At 47.5% G+C, this 14,506-nt stretch overlaps 2 protein-coding genes across 3 annotated transcripts; one reads left to right on the forward strand and one right to left on the reverse strand.

Annotated features, from left to right (window-relative positions):
- Window positions 1–736: 736 nt before the first annotated feature.
- FKBP11 (FKBP prolyl isomerase 11) lies at window positions 737–4,135 on the forward strand. 2 transcript variants are annotated; one of them, XM_052640773.1, is made up of 6 exons: window positions 737–937; window positions 1,108–1,173; window positions 1,544–1,631; window positions 1,914–1,947; window positions 2,291–2,361; window positions 3,913–4,135. In XM_052640773.1, the coding sequence occupies exons 1-6, from the start codon at window positions 809–811 to the stop codon at window positions 4,128–4,130; spliced, it is 606 nt and encodes a 201-aa protein (XP_052496733.1). In that variant the 5' UTR covers window positions 737–808; the 3' UTR covers window positions 4,131–4,135. The 2 variants fall into 2 exon arrangements, with proteins under 2 accessions (XP_052496733.1, XP_052496734.1); XM_052640774.1 differs by lacking the exon at window positions 1,108–1,173.
- A 693-nt stretch (window positions 4,136–4,828) lies between these two features.
- CCDC65 (coiled-coil domain containing 65) lies at window positions 4,829–13,143 on the reverse strand. The gene is made up of 8 exons (XM_052641313.1): window positions 13,012–13,143; window positions 11,700–11,867; window positions 8,432–8,601; window positions 7,444–7,582; window positions 6,429–6,626; window positions 6,013–6,231; window positions 5,255–5,407; window positions 4,829–5,146 (listed from the first exon to the last, which is right to left on the reverse strand). Exons 1-8 carry the CDS (start codon window positions 13,141–13,143, stop codon window positions 4,829–4,831), a joined length of 1,497 nt encoding a protein of 498 aa, XP_052497273.1.
- Window positions 13,144–14,506: the final 1,363 nt, after the last annotated feature.

The following is a 14,506-nucleotide window of genomic DNA, read 5'->3' on the forward strand; positions in this document are numbered from 1 at the left end:
TTGTTGAAAAAGAAAATAAATGGTACTCTCAGAGGAAAAGACCAGGGATCCACCCGCTCCTTACAGTAAACAGCCCTGTGCTCTTTTCAACTACCGTCCCTAAGGGTGGGGTGATGGCACAGCACCCTGCCTCCTTTTGGGTATATGACCTCCAGGAATGCAAGCTGAATGGCTGGATGTGGGAGAGGGCTGCCATCTTTGACAACTGCTGGGCTGAGGTGGGCCAGCCAGATCCTGGCAGGATAGGTGTGAGGAGACTTAAGAGGAAAGATCAGGGAGCAAGTGGACTAGACTCAGGTAGTCCTAGGGTTGAATCCTGCCTCTGTCATCACCTAGCTAGTTAAACTAGCTTAACCTAGTTAGTTAAGCTAGTTTAACTAGCTAGTTTAACTTGAGTAAGTTAAAGTTACTTAACCCGAACACCCAGTTCCTCATCTGTAAAACAGAAACAATTATGTCTACCTTTCAAGGTGGTTTTGAGGATTACAGACGAGTGTCTGGAACACAATAGGTAATCGTAAACGGATGCTACGATGTGACTCAGCCCCTCGCTGTGGGACCCAACGAACAGCTAACCGACAGGTCGGAGTCTCACCGTCGGGATCTCAGAGGGCCGGGAGAGCTCCCGTGGCCTCCTCCCTCCAGGAGGTGGGGACTAGGTGGAGGAAGGGCTGCGGGAGGAGGAGCTGGCGCGTCGCGACCCGCCCCGTCCCATCCAGTCTGGCCTGGGCGCCGAAGGAACTGCGGTCCCAGCCCTTGTCATCCAGCGGCTTGTCCTGCGTGCCCCGAGCCCTGCCCGCACCCAGTTATGACTCTGCGCCCCTCACTTCTCCCGCTCCGACTGCTGCTGCTGCTGCTGCTCAGGGGGGCGGTGTGCCGGGCGGAGGCTGGGTCCGAAACCGAAAGTCCTGTCCGGACCCTCCAAGTGGAGACCCTGGTGAGGAGGAGAGAATCCCCGGCGGGCGCTATGGATGGAGGTCGGGCCCGGGTGCGGGGAAGGTCGGGGTCTAAAGGATCCTGGGAGCGGGGAGGAGGGAGTGCAGGCACCGAATTGGGGGTGCCGCGTCGAGGGCAGGAGCCTCCCTGACTCGCGTAGGGCGATCGTAGGTGGAGCCCCCCGAGCCGTGTGCTGAGCCTGCTGCCTTTGGAGACACGCTTCACATACACTACTCGGTGAGGGGCCTGGGGGGCCGCGGCGGGGCCCGGGGGGCGGCGCCCCGCTGAAACACGTCAGCTTTGGCATGGACACGTGGCAAGCGGTCCCGGAGTAACTCCGGCCCTGGGGTCCTCCGGCACGTGGCGGGGGGGAGGGGCGCGCCTGTTCCCTACCCTTTCCCCTTCCCTGCTCTTCCGCAGTGAAGTGAAGGGTGGAGGGATCTCCGAGAAGTGCCCGCCCTTTTGGGGCTTCCTGTCCCTTTCTGCCCGAAAGGGAACGTTAGACTGCAGCTGCTAGGGGTTGCGGCCCGAGGCCAGGTGTGTGCGCACCCTGCTGGGGGGGAGCGGTATAGGTGTGCGCTCCAGATGCTCTCCCTCCCACCCCCAGGGCAGCCTGGTAGATGGACGCATCTTTGACACCTCTCTGACCAGAGACCCTCTGGTTATAGAACTTGGCCAAAAGCAGGTGATACCAGGTATGTGAGCTGCACCTCCCATTCCATTTCTTCCCCACCTAAGCCCTTTCTTAGTCTCTTTAACCTCTCAGCTACCTTGGGAATGCCCGCCCCCCCCAGGGTTCTCACCTCCCGAGCTTCAAATCCCACCCCTAGTACTCCTCTTGCCGCATACCACATTGGAAGCCAGAGATTCCAGAAGTGGGGAGCTCAATTGAGGGTCATGGGGAGTGTTTGATCTTCCTCTCCCAGGATTTGGGGAATGTAGATAGCTTCCTATTCATTTGTGTCTTCTTCCTCAAGGTCTGGAGCAGAGCCTTCTAGACATGTGTGTGGGGTGAGTATCTGGGCAGGGGTGGGCTTGGGTGTACCCTTTCTGCATGGGTGGAGGCTGTCTCTGTTCCTAGAGGAGGCAAGAGAATGGGCTCTGGCTTCGTACTGGGTAGGCCCTGGTCTCTGGGCATGGGGGCTCTGGATGAAGCCTCAGGCTTTTTCTGGCTGGGGGTTCTGTCGGTGGAGTTGAGACGCCTTGGCCAGTCAACCTGTTTGGTGCTCAGGTGGGAAAGTTCGTGTTTTGAGTGTGAATATCCAGAGGTTTTTGTTGGTGGGACTTCAGATGGACTGAGGTGGTTGGCCCGCCTGGTTCTACCCCTGGCTATGACTCACATTCCTTTCCTTAGAGAGAAGCGAAGGGTAATCATTCCTTCTCACCTGGCCTATGGAAAACGGGGATTTCCACCATCTATCCCAGGTAATCTGACGAGGCCTCTCTCTGGCTATTGAGATACCCAGTCCCTGGGACTTCCCTGGCGATCCAGAGGTTAAGACTGTGCTTCCAACTCAGAGAGCGTGGGTGTGAGCCCTGGTCAGGGAACTAAGATCCCACATGCCAGAGAGCAAAGCCAAAAAACAAACAGAAAAAACAGTCCCTAGGAGCTACAAGGAGCTATGCACTTTGAAGCCTGAGGTCTAAACCCAGTTTGCTAAATGGTATAGGACTGGCTGATGCCTCCTTCTGCAGGGCCACCTTTTTCCTCCTCAGATCACCAGCAGGGACTAGAGACATATAACCTTTTTATGCCACCAGGCTTGTCCTCTGGCAGCCGGCAACTTTCTAGGGAGGTGACCCTCGCTTGAGCCACCTGAGTCTGCTGCCGGTGCCACCTCTCTGAGAACTCTGGCCTTCTCTCCTGTGCTTTTCCTACAACTCCAGACTGTCATTTGTGCAGCTGGCATGGCTTCTCACCACATCTCCACAGTTCCTTTCAGCCTCCACCAGAGAAGAGCTGGTGAAAAGGGTCACAGTCAAGTAATTCAAAACAAAATAAAAACATGTAAAAGCCAAGCCTGGGGGCCTCCCTGGGGTTCTAGTTAACACTTCCCCTTCCAATGCTGGGGGTGTGAGTTCCATGTCTCTGGGCCAAAAAAACAAAACAAAACAGAAGCAATATTGTAACAAATTAAATAAAGACTTAAAAATGGTCCACAACCAAAAAAAAAAAAAAAATCCTAAAAAAAGCCAAGTCCTCACAGGTCACTGCTAATACCTATTTTTTAAGGCCTGAGCCTAAACAGATTTTCCAAGATGCAGATCTCTTGCTTTTGGTTATAAGAAATGTTCCATTAGCTAAAATGAGTTGTACTGGGATAAAAATTCTTATCCTAAGTTCTAGCTTAAAGGGAGACCCAGAGAGAGAGTCAGGGGACTAAAGAGAAATTCTTTTACCCAAAGCTCTGTTGCCTCCTCATCTCCAGTACTGCTTGTTTACATTTCTCCCTCATCTCACTCCTGTTCATTTCTCCATTCCGAACGTCTTAAACCACATCCTGCCTCTCTAGCCATGTTGAAACACCTGTTTGGTTTTTTTTTCCTTTTTTTAAAGAGTCATAGTGAGTGTGCTTATTGGTTGGTGACATTTTTAAAAGTCTAGTTTAAGTCCAGTTAATTTCAGCCTTGCAAAGATTCTATCCTTGTGGCTGTTTAGAGATACAGTTAGTACAGAGGTGCTCTAACTTATAAATGGAGAACAGCCTGTACTTTTCATAAAGGTTCTCCTGTTGTGTCAAAGACCTGTCAGTGAAGACAAGCCACACTTGTATATTTGGGGTAAACATGACTATCACTCAACAGCCTCATAACCCTCCTCTGCCTCTCGCATTAAGAGAACTCAGCCCCACATTTAAATCTTGCCAACGTCACAGATGTTGCTGTGGTGTGGTTTGCCCTCCCTATTTGCATTCAGATCTGAGCCCTGGATACAGTCCACAGGGATTCTAACCCTCACCTCCTCTCTGCCTCCAGCGGATGCAGAGCTGCATTTTGACGTGGAACTGATTGCACTGATCCGAGCCAACTACTGGCAGAAGCTGGTGAAGGGCATTTTCCCTCTGGTAGGCATGGCCATGGTGCCAGCCCTCCTGGGCCTTATTGGGTATCATCTATACAGAAAGGCCAGCAGTCCTAAAATCTCCAAAAAGAAGCTCAAGGAAGAGAAACGAAACAAGAGCAAAAAGAAATAATAAACAATTTTAAAAAAACTTTGCATTCTTCACCTGATACTTTCTGCGGCTGCCTTTTTAAGTGGGAATGAGATAAAGGGCTGAGGAAAAAGGCATTCTTAGTTGGGTTCTGCTTGGCAGGGGGTGGTTGGAGGCTTTGGATCAGTTCTCCTGGCCTCCTTTTCCTGTCCTAACTTACACCAAGGACCATAGGATCTCTGGGTCCTGAAAGCATGGGTTTTGGCTCCCGTGGTGTCCTGACACCGAGGAGCAATACCTCACTGAGAAGTAAGCGTCGGGGCAGTTGCCTGGCACTCTCTCTGCTCCCTGTGCCAAGTCGCTTCAGTCGTGGCCGACTCTTTGTGACCCCGTGGACTGTAGGCCCGTAGGCTCCTCTGTCCATGGGGATCCTCCAGGCAAGAATACTGGGGTGGGTTGCTGTACCCTCCTCCAGGGGATCTTCCCAACCCAGGGATCTAACCCGCGTCTCTTGCATTGGCAGGTGGGTTTATTTATTTATTTTTTTACCATTAGTGCCACCTGGGAAGCCCTTTCTACTCCCTAGTGCTGCTGTATTCCCAATATCCTCCAAGTAGACTGTTTTATCCAACATAGAAAAGATACAGAGAGTTCATAAACTCCATGGTGCTTTTTAATAGCAAAGTCCTTGGGTTTCTCAAAACATTCTCTGGGAATTGAAAAGAGGTTTTCCCCTTGTATCACAGGGTGTGGGAGACCACATGGGCCGCTTCAATGATGCTGTAAGTGGCTGGAGGTTTTTTGTCACCTGGCTGGGCTGTGGGCGTGGGCAGGAGCTGGGGTAAGTTGCTGCGGTGATTGACGATGAAGAGTGGGTTGAGCTGGCTCAGCACTTCATCACTCACAGAGATGCCATCCAAGTATTGCCTGAGCATCTCCCGCAGCTTCTCATTGATTTCTAACAACTGAGCACGTCTGTGCCGAAGGCTCAGTTGCTCCAGTTTCACTTTGTTGTACCTTTTCCAGAAATTCTCCATCCCTTTGTAGTCCATTATCACCTGGGAGTGAGTTACAGGGAGAAGGTGTGTGGTAGGATCTGTTAGCAAGTGTAGCCCACTGCTGTCACCCCAGCCTCAGGTGGTGGCCTTGGGCCCGTGGAACCTTACCTTTCCAAGCTCTTCATTAAACTCCTCTAGGTCCATTGTCTCTATCTCTTCCTGCTCCTTGGGAGTCAACACCGATGAATAAAAAGGCAGCACTTTCTCTTCTTCTGTTTCAAATTTCCTACATATTTCAGCAAGTTTAAGAATCTTTTCACCCTGATGGAAGCAAGCAGAAACCTTCTATCAGGAAAGGGATTGGGAAGGGGAAATAGTGGAGTTGGTTCCCTTACTTCAATCCAGGGAAGCCAAATGGGATACAAAAGTAATACATCCAACACGAAGGGCTTACAAGCACTATTCCAAATATTTTATATTCTTCTAAAACTCATTCACTATTAACTCATTAAATTGAAGAGGTGAGCGGTGAGGGACTTCCTGGTGGTCCAGTGGTTAAGGATCTGCCTTCCAATGCAGGGGACATGGGTTCCATCCCTGGGTGGGGAACTAAGATCCCACACACTGCAACAACTGAGCCCGAGTGCCTCAACTGGAGAGCCCGTGTCCTGCAGCCACTGAGCCTGCGCGCCACAGCTAGAGAGAAGCTCATGCCAAGGCTAAGACCCGATGTAGCCCAGAAATAAAATAAATATTAAATAAAGAAAGTAATATGTCAGAGGCAGGGGAACATGAACTAAAATAGGTATTCCAAGTGTGCACTCAGGTAGGAATCTGGGGGAAGCCCTCTGTTTTTCCAGCCCCTTTCACTCTGCAGGGAGCCAGGTTCCCTGGTTCTGTTCTGGCTACCCTCTCCCCTTTGTTACCTTGTTGACAATCTCCCTCAGGGCCTTGAGGGTAGCATTGCTTTCCAGGGTGAGTTTGACTAAGTTCTCCTGTGCTATTCCCCGGGCCTGAGTCCTCTGGGCCTTCAGTTTTCGCAGTTGCACCAGGACCAACTCCTTGTCTTCACGAATGTCCTGATTCTGTTCTTCACTCTCGCGGCTGTGCACCAGGATCTTTCCTTTTAAAATAATAATGGAATCCTAGAGGAACAGGGTAGATGAGAGGAAAACACTTGACTACATGAGGGTCTTCACTGAGCAGATAGGACTGTCTGGGGACTGAAATCAGAGCATACCATCTCTCCCCAAACAGTGATGAAGCCCAGGGGAAACGGGAAGAAGAACAGCGGATAATGGAGCAGTTAAAGCAGTGAGTCGCCCAGGTTAGCTGCACTAACCTGTAGTTTCTGTATTTTTTTCATCTGTGCTTCAATCTCTTTGGAGCTTTTCTCGTCCTTCACCTTGAGAGTCTCGAAGGCAACCTTTCGATCCTCTGTAGCATCAGTGTAATTCTTGAGTGCATCCTGGAACCTTCTCCACAGATCTTCTACTGTGTTCTCCAGTTGCAGTCTTAGAAAGTGCTTCTCTTCTAAATTCTGGGAAGTGATCCCCAATAGCCAGTGCTTGGACTTAACCTATTAGCGCCCTTTCTCTGGCACCAACACCTCCCCCTCTTGAACTGTTTGTAGCACAGCATGGTGCAGAGGTTGCCAGTGAAAATGCCTACGAAGACCAGGCAGATGATACAATAAGTGCTCTGGGCTCTGTGGGGCCGGTGGTGAACCCCAGAGGAAATGCCCCATTGGTGATGGGGGTGAGGGCACAGCTGCTCAGCTCCATGGGAACGTCCCCATTTGAAAATGTGGCCCAGTGTTACCAGATCTTTAAATTGTTTAGGGGAAGTTGCAGTTTTGGATTTTTTTGTGAAATCTCCCAATTTTTAAATGTAGAAAGCTTATGAAAATTAGTATGAAACATTATGGGACAAAATGAAAACAAAGCACTCTACCCTCCAAACCCAGGTCTGCAGGCTGGCTAAGTTGGCGGCTCTTGGGGCCAAGTGGCAGGAGAACTGGACTCCCCCCTGGCTTGATCACAGATCAGCAGCCTGACTTTGGCAGGTCATTAAGGCCCACTTTGGACCTTAATTTCTTCTTCTACAGATCACAGAGGTGAAGTGAGAGGATCTCCTTGGTGTGTGTTAGCTTTAAAATGCATTTTCTTGGTATTTCAGGATGGTCTTTCCTCCTTACCAATTTTCACAAAATTACAAAAAGCTGCAGAGGTATACCTACAGTGGCAACAGGCATTTTATTGACTGTGTTGGGTAAAGGGATCTCTTCTAGGTCTACTACCTTCAGAACTTTTTTCTCCCTTTTTCCCACCCCCTGCCCATCTGCTCTCCCTCCATACCTTGTTTTTCAGATCATCCCACATGCTCTGGAACTCCAGCTTGCTTTCATATTCAGAATCTATGTAGTTCTGCTCCATGGCCATGAAGACATCTTGTAGGTAGTGAATCTCTTTTTCATGTTGGTCAATAATTGTTTTCCTGTAGGAGATAAGATACTGTTCCTGCTCTGAGGCATAAAACATATGGACCAATAATGACAATGCAAAGCAGTATGTAATAAAACTATACGAATGGTACAAACTCTTAGGTACTGAAGAAGAATAGAAAGAGCACAGGTTCTGTCCTTTGCAGGGCCAGGAAAAATGAATAATATTAGTTTGATTTTTGAATAGGTAATATACTCATATGATAAAAAAATTTAAAAAGTACAAAATGTTGCAGTGAAAAGTCTCTTTCCCATCTGTATTGCTGATCCTGTTCCGGATGCCAATTTTCTTGCTGTTCACACTGTCCTCACTGTTCGCTGAACCCAGGAAAGGTAAGCCAAGAACTAAGAGGTTGAAAGAAGACCCAGACACTATAGGAACTGTAGCCAGGTTTATTCTCTCCAGGCTGGCATGGCAGCCATAACACAGCCTCTCTCCTGGCTGACGCTGCAGTCATAGATATAACACAACATAACTGTACACAACCCTTCTGGGCTTTTTCAGGTGATGCTCATAGAGGCATACCGCACAAAGGAGTCCGGAACCAAGCGAGTACCTCCTGACGCGCATGCGCAGTGCTACAAGTGGCCTCAACAATCACATAATCATTGTTTACAGAACGTGGGGCAGAGGGCATGAGAGGGTGGGGTGAGAGGGCCTGAATGGTGCCATCTTGTTAATTTCCCTGCACTATCGCTGTCCTCCTGGTAGGTAGATAGGTAGGATTTTGATCGCTGAAAGTGGGTGGCTGCTTACAGGTAGCATTTTGACATAGGCTCTGGATACGCCCCTGGGCTCAACGCCCTCCCCCAGCCCCATAGCTCCTCTTTGGCCCCCACACCTTTCAGTCTCAAACTCCTTGGTTAGGGCCTCCAGCTCCATGTTGTAATTTTCCTCGAGGAGGCTGAGCCGGCATCTCTGCAGGGCCAAGAGCTGGTCGATGCTGTGCAAGTGGCTGCGCAGGGCGTGGGCGTGCTGCTCCTCGGCTTCTGACAGGTCCTTTGCTAAAGACTGGGGAGGAAACAGAGTTACCACTTCGGCTGAATGGCAGCTGGGTGAGAAAATAAAAATGTATTCAGCTACCTAGTTCCTATTTTCCCTAGTTTCTAAATGCCAATTCTTTGGTTCTGGGAGCTCGGGTTGTCCCGCTTTGGAATGTGAGAAGCCAGCGCCGGTGGAGGGGCCCTGTGAAAGCATTCATCCGGTCAACAGCCCCGCTGAGATCCCAGTGGACAGTCAGAAGCAACTGCCGGTCATCTTACACACGCAGCTCAGTCAAGCCCCCAGGTGACTGCCGTCCCAAGTGACATCTCACTGAAAACCATGTGAGATGTGCCAGGCAAGAACCTCCCTGCTAAGCTAAGTCAACCTATAGCACCCTGAGAGAGAGTGAAATAAATTGTTGTTGTAAGTCGCTTATTTAAGGTGGTTTGTGATGTAGCTATAATAGATAATGAGAAGACATCCACTGGCAAAAAAAAAAAAAAAAAAAAAGTGACAATGTGAACATCAATAAGGATAAGAATGGCAATGGATTAAAAAATATCAAATATGTTTGATTATGAGTTTATCAGGATACTTAAAAAAATCAATTCCCATTAGAGGATGCCAGACAATGAATTTAAAAAAAAAAAAACTGGTTTATAAAAGGGAAGAGAAAGAGTCAGGCATTTTTTATATAAATTATACCTCTGGGTAACTGAATGGTAAATTATAGTAACTATCTCTTTATAGAAGTATTCGAACTAATAAATGAAAAAAGAATGATACTATTAGAAAATCAGCATTAAAAAAAAAAGAAAATCAGCATTTTGCAACCCCCAATGAATTAATCAACAGCTACTATAAAAGAACACAGCACCTGCAAGCTTCTAGTTGGAATTACCAAGACACAGGAAATACCGAGGACAAAGTAACACGTTAAATTACAATACAGAATACTATGCAGTTGTAAAACAAAATGAGAAGCATGGGCTAATGTGGAATAGTCCCCAGGATATACTATTAAAGGAAAAAGGCAAGAGGCAGAACACTATGTAATACTACTATCTGTGTAAAAAAAAGCTTTATTCATGCAACTAAAATTATCAGGAGGGGCACTGGGTGGTTGAAAGGCACCAGTGGGAGGGAACTTTTCTGTACATAACTTTTTTATCTTTTGAATTTTGAATAATGTGGGTGAACTACTTATTCAAAAAAGCAAAACAAAATTAAAATGAATAAAGCAAAAAAGCCTTTACCAAATGTCCAGATGATCCACTCACTGTAAACTATCACATTGTTTAGTATGGGGCTTCCCTGGTAGCTTAGACAATAAAGAATCTGCCTGTAATGTAGGAGACCCAGGTTCGATCTCTGGGTGCGGAAGATCCCCTGGAGTAGAGAATGGCAACCCATCCCACTATTCTTGCCTAGAGAATACCATGGACAGAGGAGCCTAGCAGGCTACAGCCCCGTCAGGGAGTTGCAAAGAATTGTGTGGGGTCTCAAAGAGTCAGACACGACTGAGCGACTTTAGTATGGAAAAGATCTTATGAAATAGGTGCTGATAATGGAAGACTATTCACTCACTCAGCTAAGGTGTACTAAATCTGCTCTGTACCAGCACCATGCTGGATGCTGAGGATTCAGAGATGAAAAGACATTTTCAGTGTCTCCAAAGGAGTCTGAAGTCTTGCAGTAGAAAAGGTTATATAAATAGAAAATTACAAATAAATTCTGAGGGGAAAAAAAAAAAAACAGGTGCAGATTAAATTCCCATTTTAAAAAATTTGAAAAAATGTTACAGCACAACATGGAAAATGCCATGAGGTTGATGATTCCCCAGTGATAAGGGGATATAAAAGACAGAGGGCACTGGGGAAGGCTTCATAGTAGAGATGTCATTTGTGTCACTCTTGGAGGAGGAGTAAGAATTTGCCAGGAAAAATGAGGAGATAAGGAAAAGAGAATTCCAGATAGAGGGAACAGCATGTGCAAAGGCACAGGAAAGAAGGCTGGCTATATGAAAGGTTCAGGTAGAGGCCAGAGCAGGAAAGGCTTTGCTTGTCCCTTCTGTGCAGGAAGGGAGCCATTATTTATGGAGCCACTAAGGAGATTTACACAGTGGAGTAACAGGAACAGATTTTTGTTTTAGAAAGATAATCCTGGTCGTTGTGTAGACAATCAAACACTGGAAGATTCGAAGTCATTGCAGTAGAGATAATACCCGGGTCTCAACTACAGCAGGATAGTGGGGAAGAGCAGGGTGTGACTTATTTAAGCAGAAGAGTTACATAAGACTTAGTACCAGAAGTCAGGGATGGAGGCCAAAGCTAGAATGATTCCCAGATTCCCGGGTTGGGTGATGGTGAATGGCACCAGCCACCCAAACAGAGAGTATAAGGAAGACCGGATTGTGGAGTATGGGAAAGGGGACTGGAGAGAGGAGGAACTCATAAGTTCAGTTGTAAGAACAGGGCAACAAACAGGAACAGATATTGAGGGATCCTAAATATAGGGACTTGAAATTCAAGAGAAAAAAATCCTTTACAGAAAAAGATGGTATGTACTCAACTCAGGAACCTCCCAAGGGCATAAAGTTAGCTGATTGAATTGGTTAGAGATCCAGAACCGTTCCTACCAATAGAGATCTTCACAGCCTTATCCAGGGCCACTGAAGTTGAATCCAAGAGGCCACATGGAATTGGTTGCATAAAGTACTGGAGTGGGAATCAAGAAATCCATGCTGTAGTCACAGCTCTCTCACTGACTAGCTGTGTGACCTTGGGCAAACTGCTTCCTCTCTCTGGAACTAAGCCTTCTCACATTGAAATGAAAGTTTAGGAGTAAGTTCAAGTCATTGGGTGATGTCTACTCTGCCTTTCAACTCTAATACTGTATGGTACTGGTTTGAGGCAGCAGATGATCAAGGAGAATGGCTCCTCTAACAGAAGGGGAGGGGTGACAGCTCAGTATTCTATTTATCACTTCAGTGAAATGAACGATAGCCTAGCTGCATCACAGCATGTGTCTTGGGAGCGCTTTAACATGAATTAATTCACTAGGACCATTCTATTAAGAGATCAGAAGCAGTCATAATCAAGTGTTTCTTTGGGAAGAGAGCTTGCCTTGATGACACTGTCCTTGCAGTCCACCACTCGTTCAAATGTTTGGCTGAGGATCTCAATGTCCTTATGAAGCTCTCTCGTCTTGACTTCCCGAAGGACCGTTCTCCACTGTGTGTTAATCTTATTAAGGTTCAGAGCACTGTTGTGCTCCTCCTTGGCCAGCTTGTCCTGTGGGAAGGAATAAATATACCCCCCCACCCCACATATACACCGGAGGTCAGAGGATGAGACGGTTAGATAGTATCACTGATTCAATGGACAAATGAATTTGAGCAAACTCTGGGAGATAATAGAGGACAGAGGAGCCTGGAGTGCTACAGTCCATGGGGTTGCAAAGAGTCAGATATGACTTAGTCACTGAACAACAACAACAACCCCAGAGACCAGGGCTAAAAGCCCTGATACAGTACAACAAACAAGATCAAATTTAGTTTGTCAACTAACATCTTACCCTTTGTCTTTTCTGAGGCACCTGATGGCTAACATTCAGGAGTTTTTATTCTTGTTTTGGGAGGGTCTTAAGTAAGACAGGATCTGCCCAGTGGCATTTTAGGGAGGTTGAGCACCGAAGAATTGATGCTTTTGAACTGTGATGTTGGAGAAGACTCTTGAGAGTCCCTTGGACTGCAAGGAGATCCAACCAGTCCATTCTGAGGGAAATCAGCCCTGGGATTTCTTTGGAAGAAATGATGCTAAAGCTGAAACTCCAGTATTTTGGCCACCTCATGCGAAGAGTTGACTCACTGGAAAAGACTCTGATGCTGGGAGGGATTGGGGGCAGGAGGAGAAGGGGACGACAGAGGATGAGATGGCTGGATGGCATCACCGACTCGATGCACATGAGTTTGGGTGAACTCTGGGAGTTGGTGATGGACAGGGAGGCCTGATGTGCTGTGATTCATGGGGTCGCAAAGAGTCGGACAAGACTGAGCGACTGAACTGAGCTGATGGTGAGTTTCCCTCTGGATGGAGGCATCAGAGCAGGACATTGTTTGTAATGGCTCATCTTGAGGGAGAATATCAGACTTTCAGATAGCTCAGACAGATGATAGCACCTACTATCCCAGTGCTGGGGCTCAGTAGTGATTGTCCAGCTCTATACCATCTCCCTACCTCCATGCTTCACAGAGAACTGCTCCTTCCCCCATACAATATTGCCTGAAATATAAGTCTATCTGGGTCTTAAGATTTCTGGGGGAGGGGAGGCTACCATGAAAATGAGGCTGCCACAAAGACAGGGTCAAGGTGACAGGACCAGGGCAGGGGTTGGAGGGGGGCGGGTTGGGCAGAGAGTAATGCAAAAACCCATCACCTTCAAGAACTGGTTCAGGAGCCTCTCTTTCTTCTTGGCCATCTCCTCCTCTGCCAGCAACTTCTGCTGAAACAGAAGGAGCTGCTCCTCATCCGACAACGGCACCTTGGCTTTTTTCCCTTTCTTAGACATAGCTGAATCTGGGCGAGGATCCTCCACCTGCCACGGCCAGCATTAAAAGGGAAGGAGGAAAACGTCCTTAGAAAAGAGCCTTCTGGGACTGCCCCTGAAGACCTTAGATCTCAGATGTGTGTTAGATCTAAGACCTTAGATCTCAGACCTTAGATCTAAGACCTTAGATCTCAGACCTCAGGCTAGAGAAAACCTGGGAGAGCGGTGTGGCAGGATTCCCAAGCCAAAGGACGCATCTCCGTCTCCTAGCAACGAAGATCTCACTAAGATGGCGGTGTAATAGCTAAGAGCAGGCGCCCTGTCTTGGAGCGCCCTCTGCTCGCTGGAGGACCTCAGTCAGTTTCTGAGAGGGTCTTTTCCTCCTCAATGAATATTCTAAAAATCTTTTGGGGGGGATTATTTCTCACGTAATGGCCATATCTTAAAATATATGTAATAAATAACTTTTCAGAGATATGGAGAAACAGGAATCTTCACAAATTGTTGGTGGCAAAGGTAAAATGGTAGAGCCATTTTGGTAAATTTACCTTGTGATCCAGTAATTTCACGTTTAGATATCAATCTAAGAGAAGTGAGAGTGTATCCATATAACGACTGTCACAGGAATGCTCTTAGTGGCATTAGTCATGATCAGTTCAGCTCAGTCGCTCAGTCATGTCCGACTCTTTTGACCCCATGAATCGCAGCTCGCCAAGCCTCCCTGTCCGTCACCAACTCCCGGAATTCGCCCAAACTCGTGTCCATCGAGTCGGTGATGCCATCCAATCATCTCATCCTCTGTCACCCCCTTCTCCTGCCCCCAATCCCTCGCAGCATCAGGGTCTTTTCCAATGAGTCAGCTCTTCACATGAGGTGGCCAAAGTATTGGAGTTTCAGCCTCAGCATCAGTCCTTACAATGAACCCCCCCGGACTGGTCTCCTTTAGTATGGACTGGTTGGGTCTCCTTGCAGTCCAAGGGACTCTCAAGAGTCTTCTCCAACACCACAGTTCAAAAGCATCAATTCTTTGGTGCTCAGCTTTCTTCACAGTCCAACTCTCACATCCATACATGACCACTGGAAAAACCATAGCCTTGACTAGACGGGCCTTTGTTGACAAAGTAATGTCTCTGCTTTTTAATATGCTATCTAGGTTGGTCATAACTTTCCTTCCAAGGAGTAAGTGTCTTTTAATTTCGTGGCTGCAGTCACCATCTGCAGTGATTTTAGAGCCCCCCAAAATAAAGTCTGACACTGTTTCCACTGTTTCCCCATCTATTTCCCATGAAGTGATGGGACCAGATGCCATGATCTTCGTTTCCTGAATGTTGAAATTTAAGTCAACTTTTTCACTCTCCTCTTTCACTTTCATCAAGAGGCTTTT

This window comes from Budorcas taxicolor, chromosome 5, assembly GCF_023091745.1.
Source record: "Budorcas taxicolor isolate Tak-1 chromosome 5, Takin1.1, whole genome shotgun sequence".
Taxonomy (NCBI): domain Eukaryota; kingdom Metazoa; phylum Chordata; class Mammalia; order Artiodactyla; family Bovidae; genus Budorcas; species Budorcas taxicolor.

Coding starts and splice junctions, on each gene's coding strand:
- CCDC65 (XM_052641313.1), bottom strand. CDS start 13,143: ATGTCTAAGAAAGGGAAAAAAGCCAAGGTGCCGTTGTCGGATGAGGAG. Junction 8,602..11,699: donor GCAAGGACAGTGTCATCAAG/GCAAGCTCTCTT, acceptor TTTCCTCCCCAG/TCTTTAGCAAAGGACCTGTC. Junction 6,232..6,428: donor AAAAAATACAGAAACTACAG/GTTAGTGCAGCT, acceptor CTGTTCCTCTAG/GATTCCATTATTATTTTAAA.
- FKBP11 (XM_052640773.1), top strand. CDS start 809: ATGACTCTGCGCCCCTCACTTCTCCCGCTCCGACTGCTGCTGCTGCTG. Junction 1,632..1,913: donor CCAAAAGCAGGTGATACCAG/GTATGTGAGCTG, acceptor TTCTTCCTCAAG/GTCTGGAGCAGAGCCTTCTA. Junction 2,362..3,912: donor ATTTCCACCATCTATCCCAG/GTAATCTGACGA, acceptor CTCTGCCTCCAG/CGGATGCAGAGCTGCATTTT.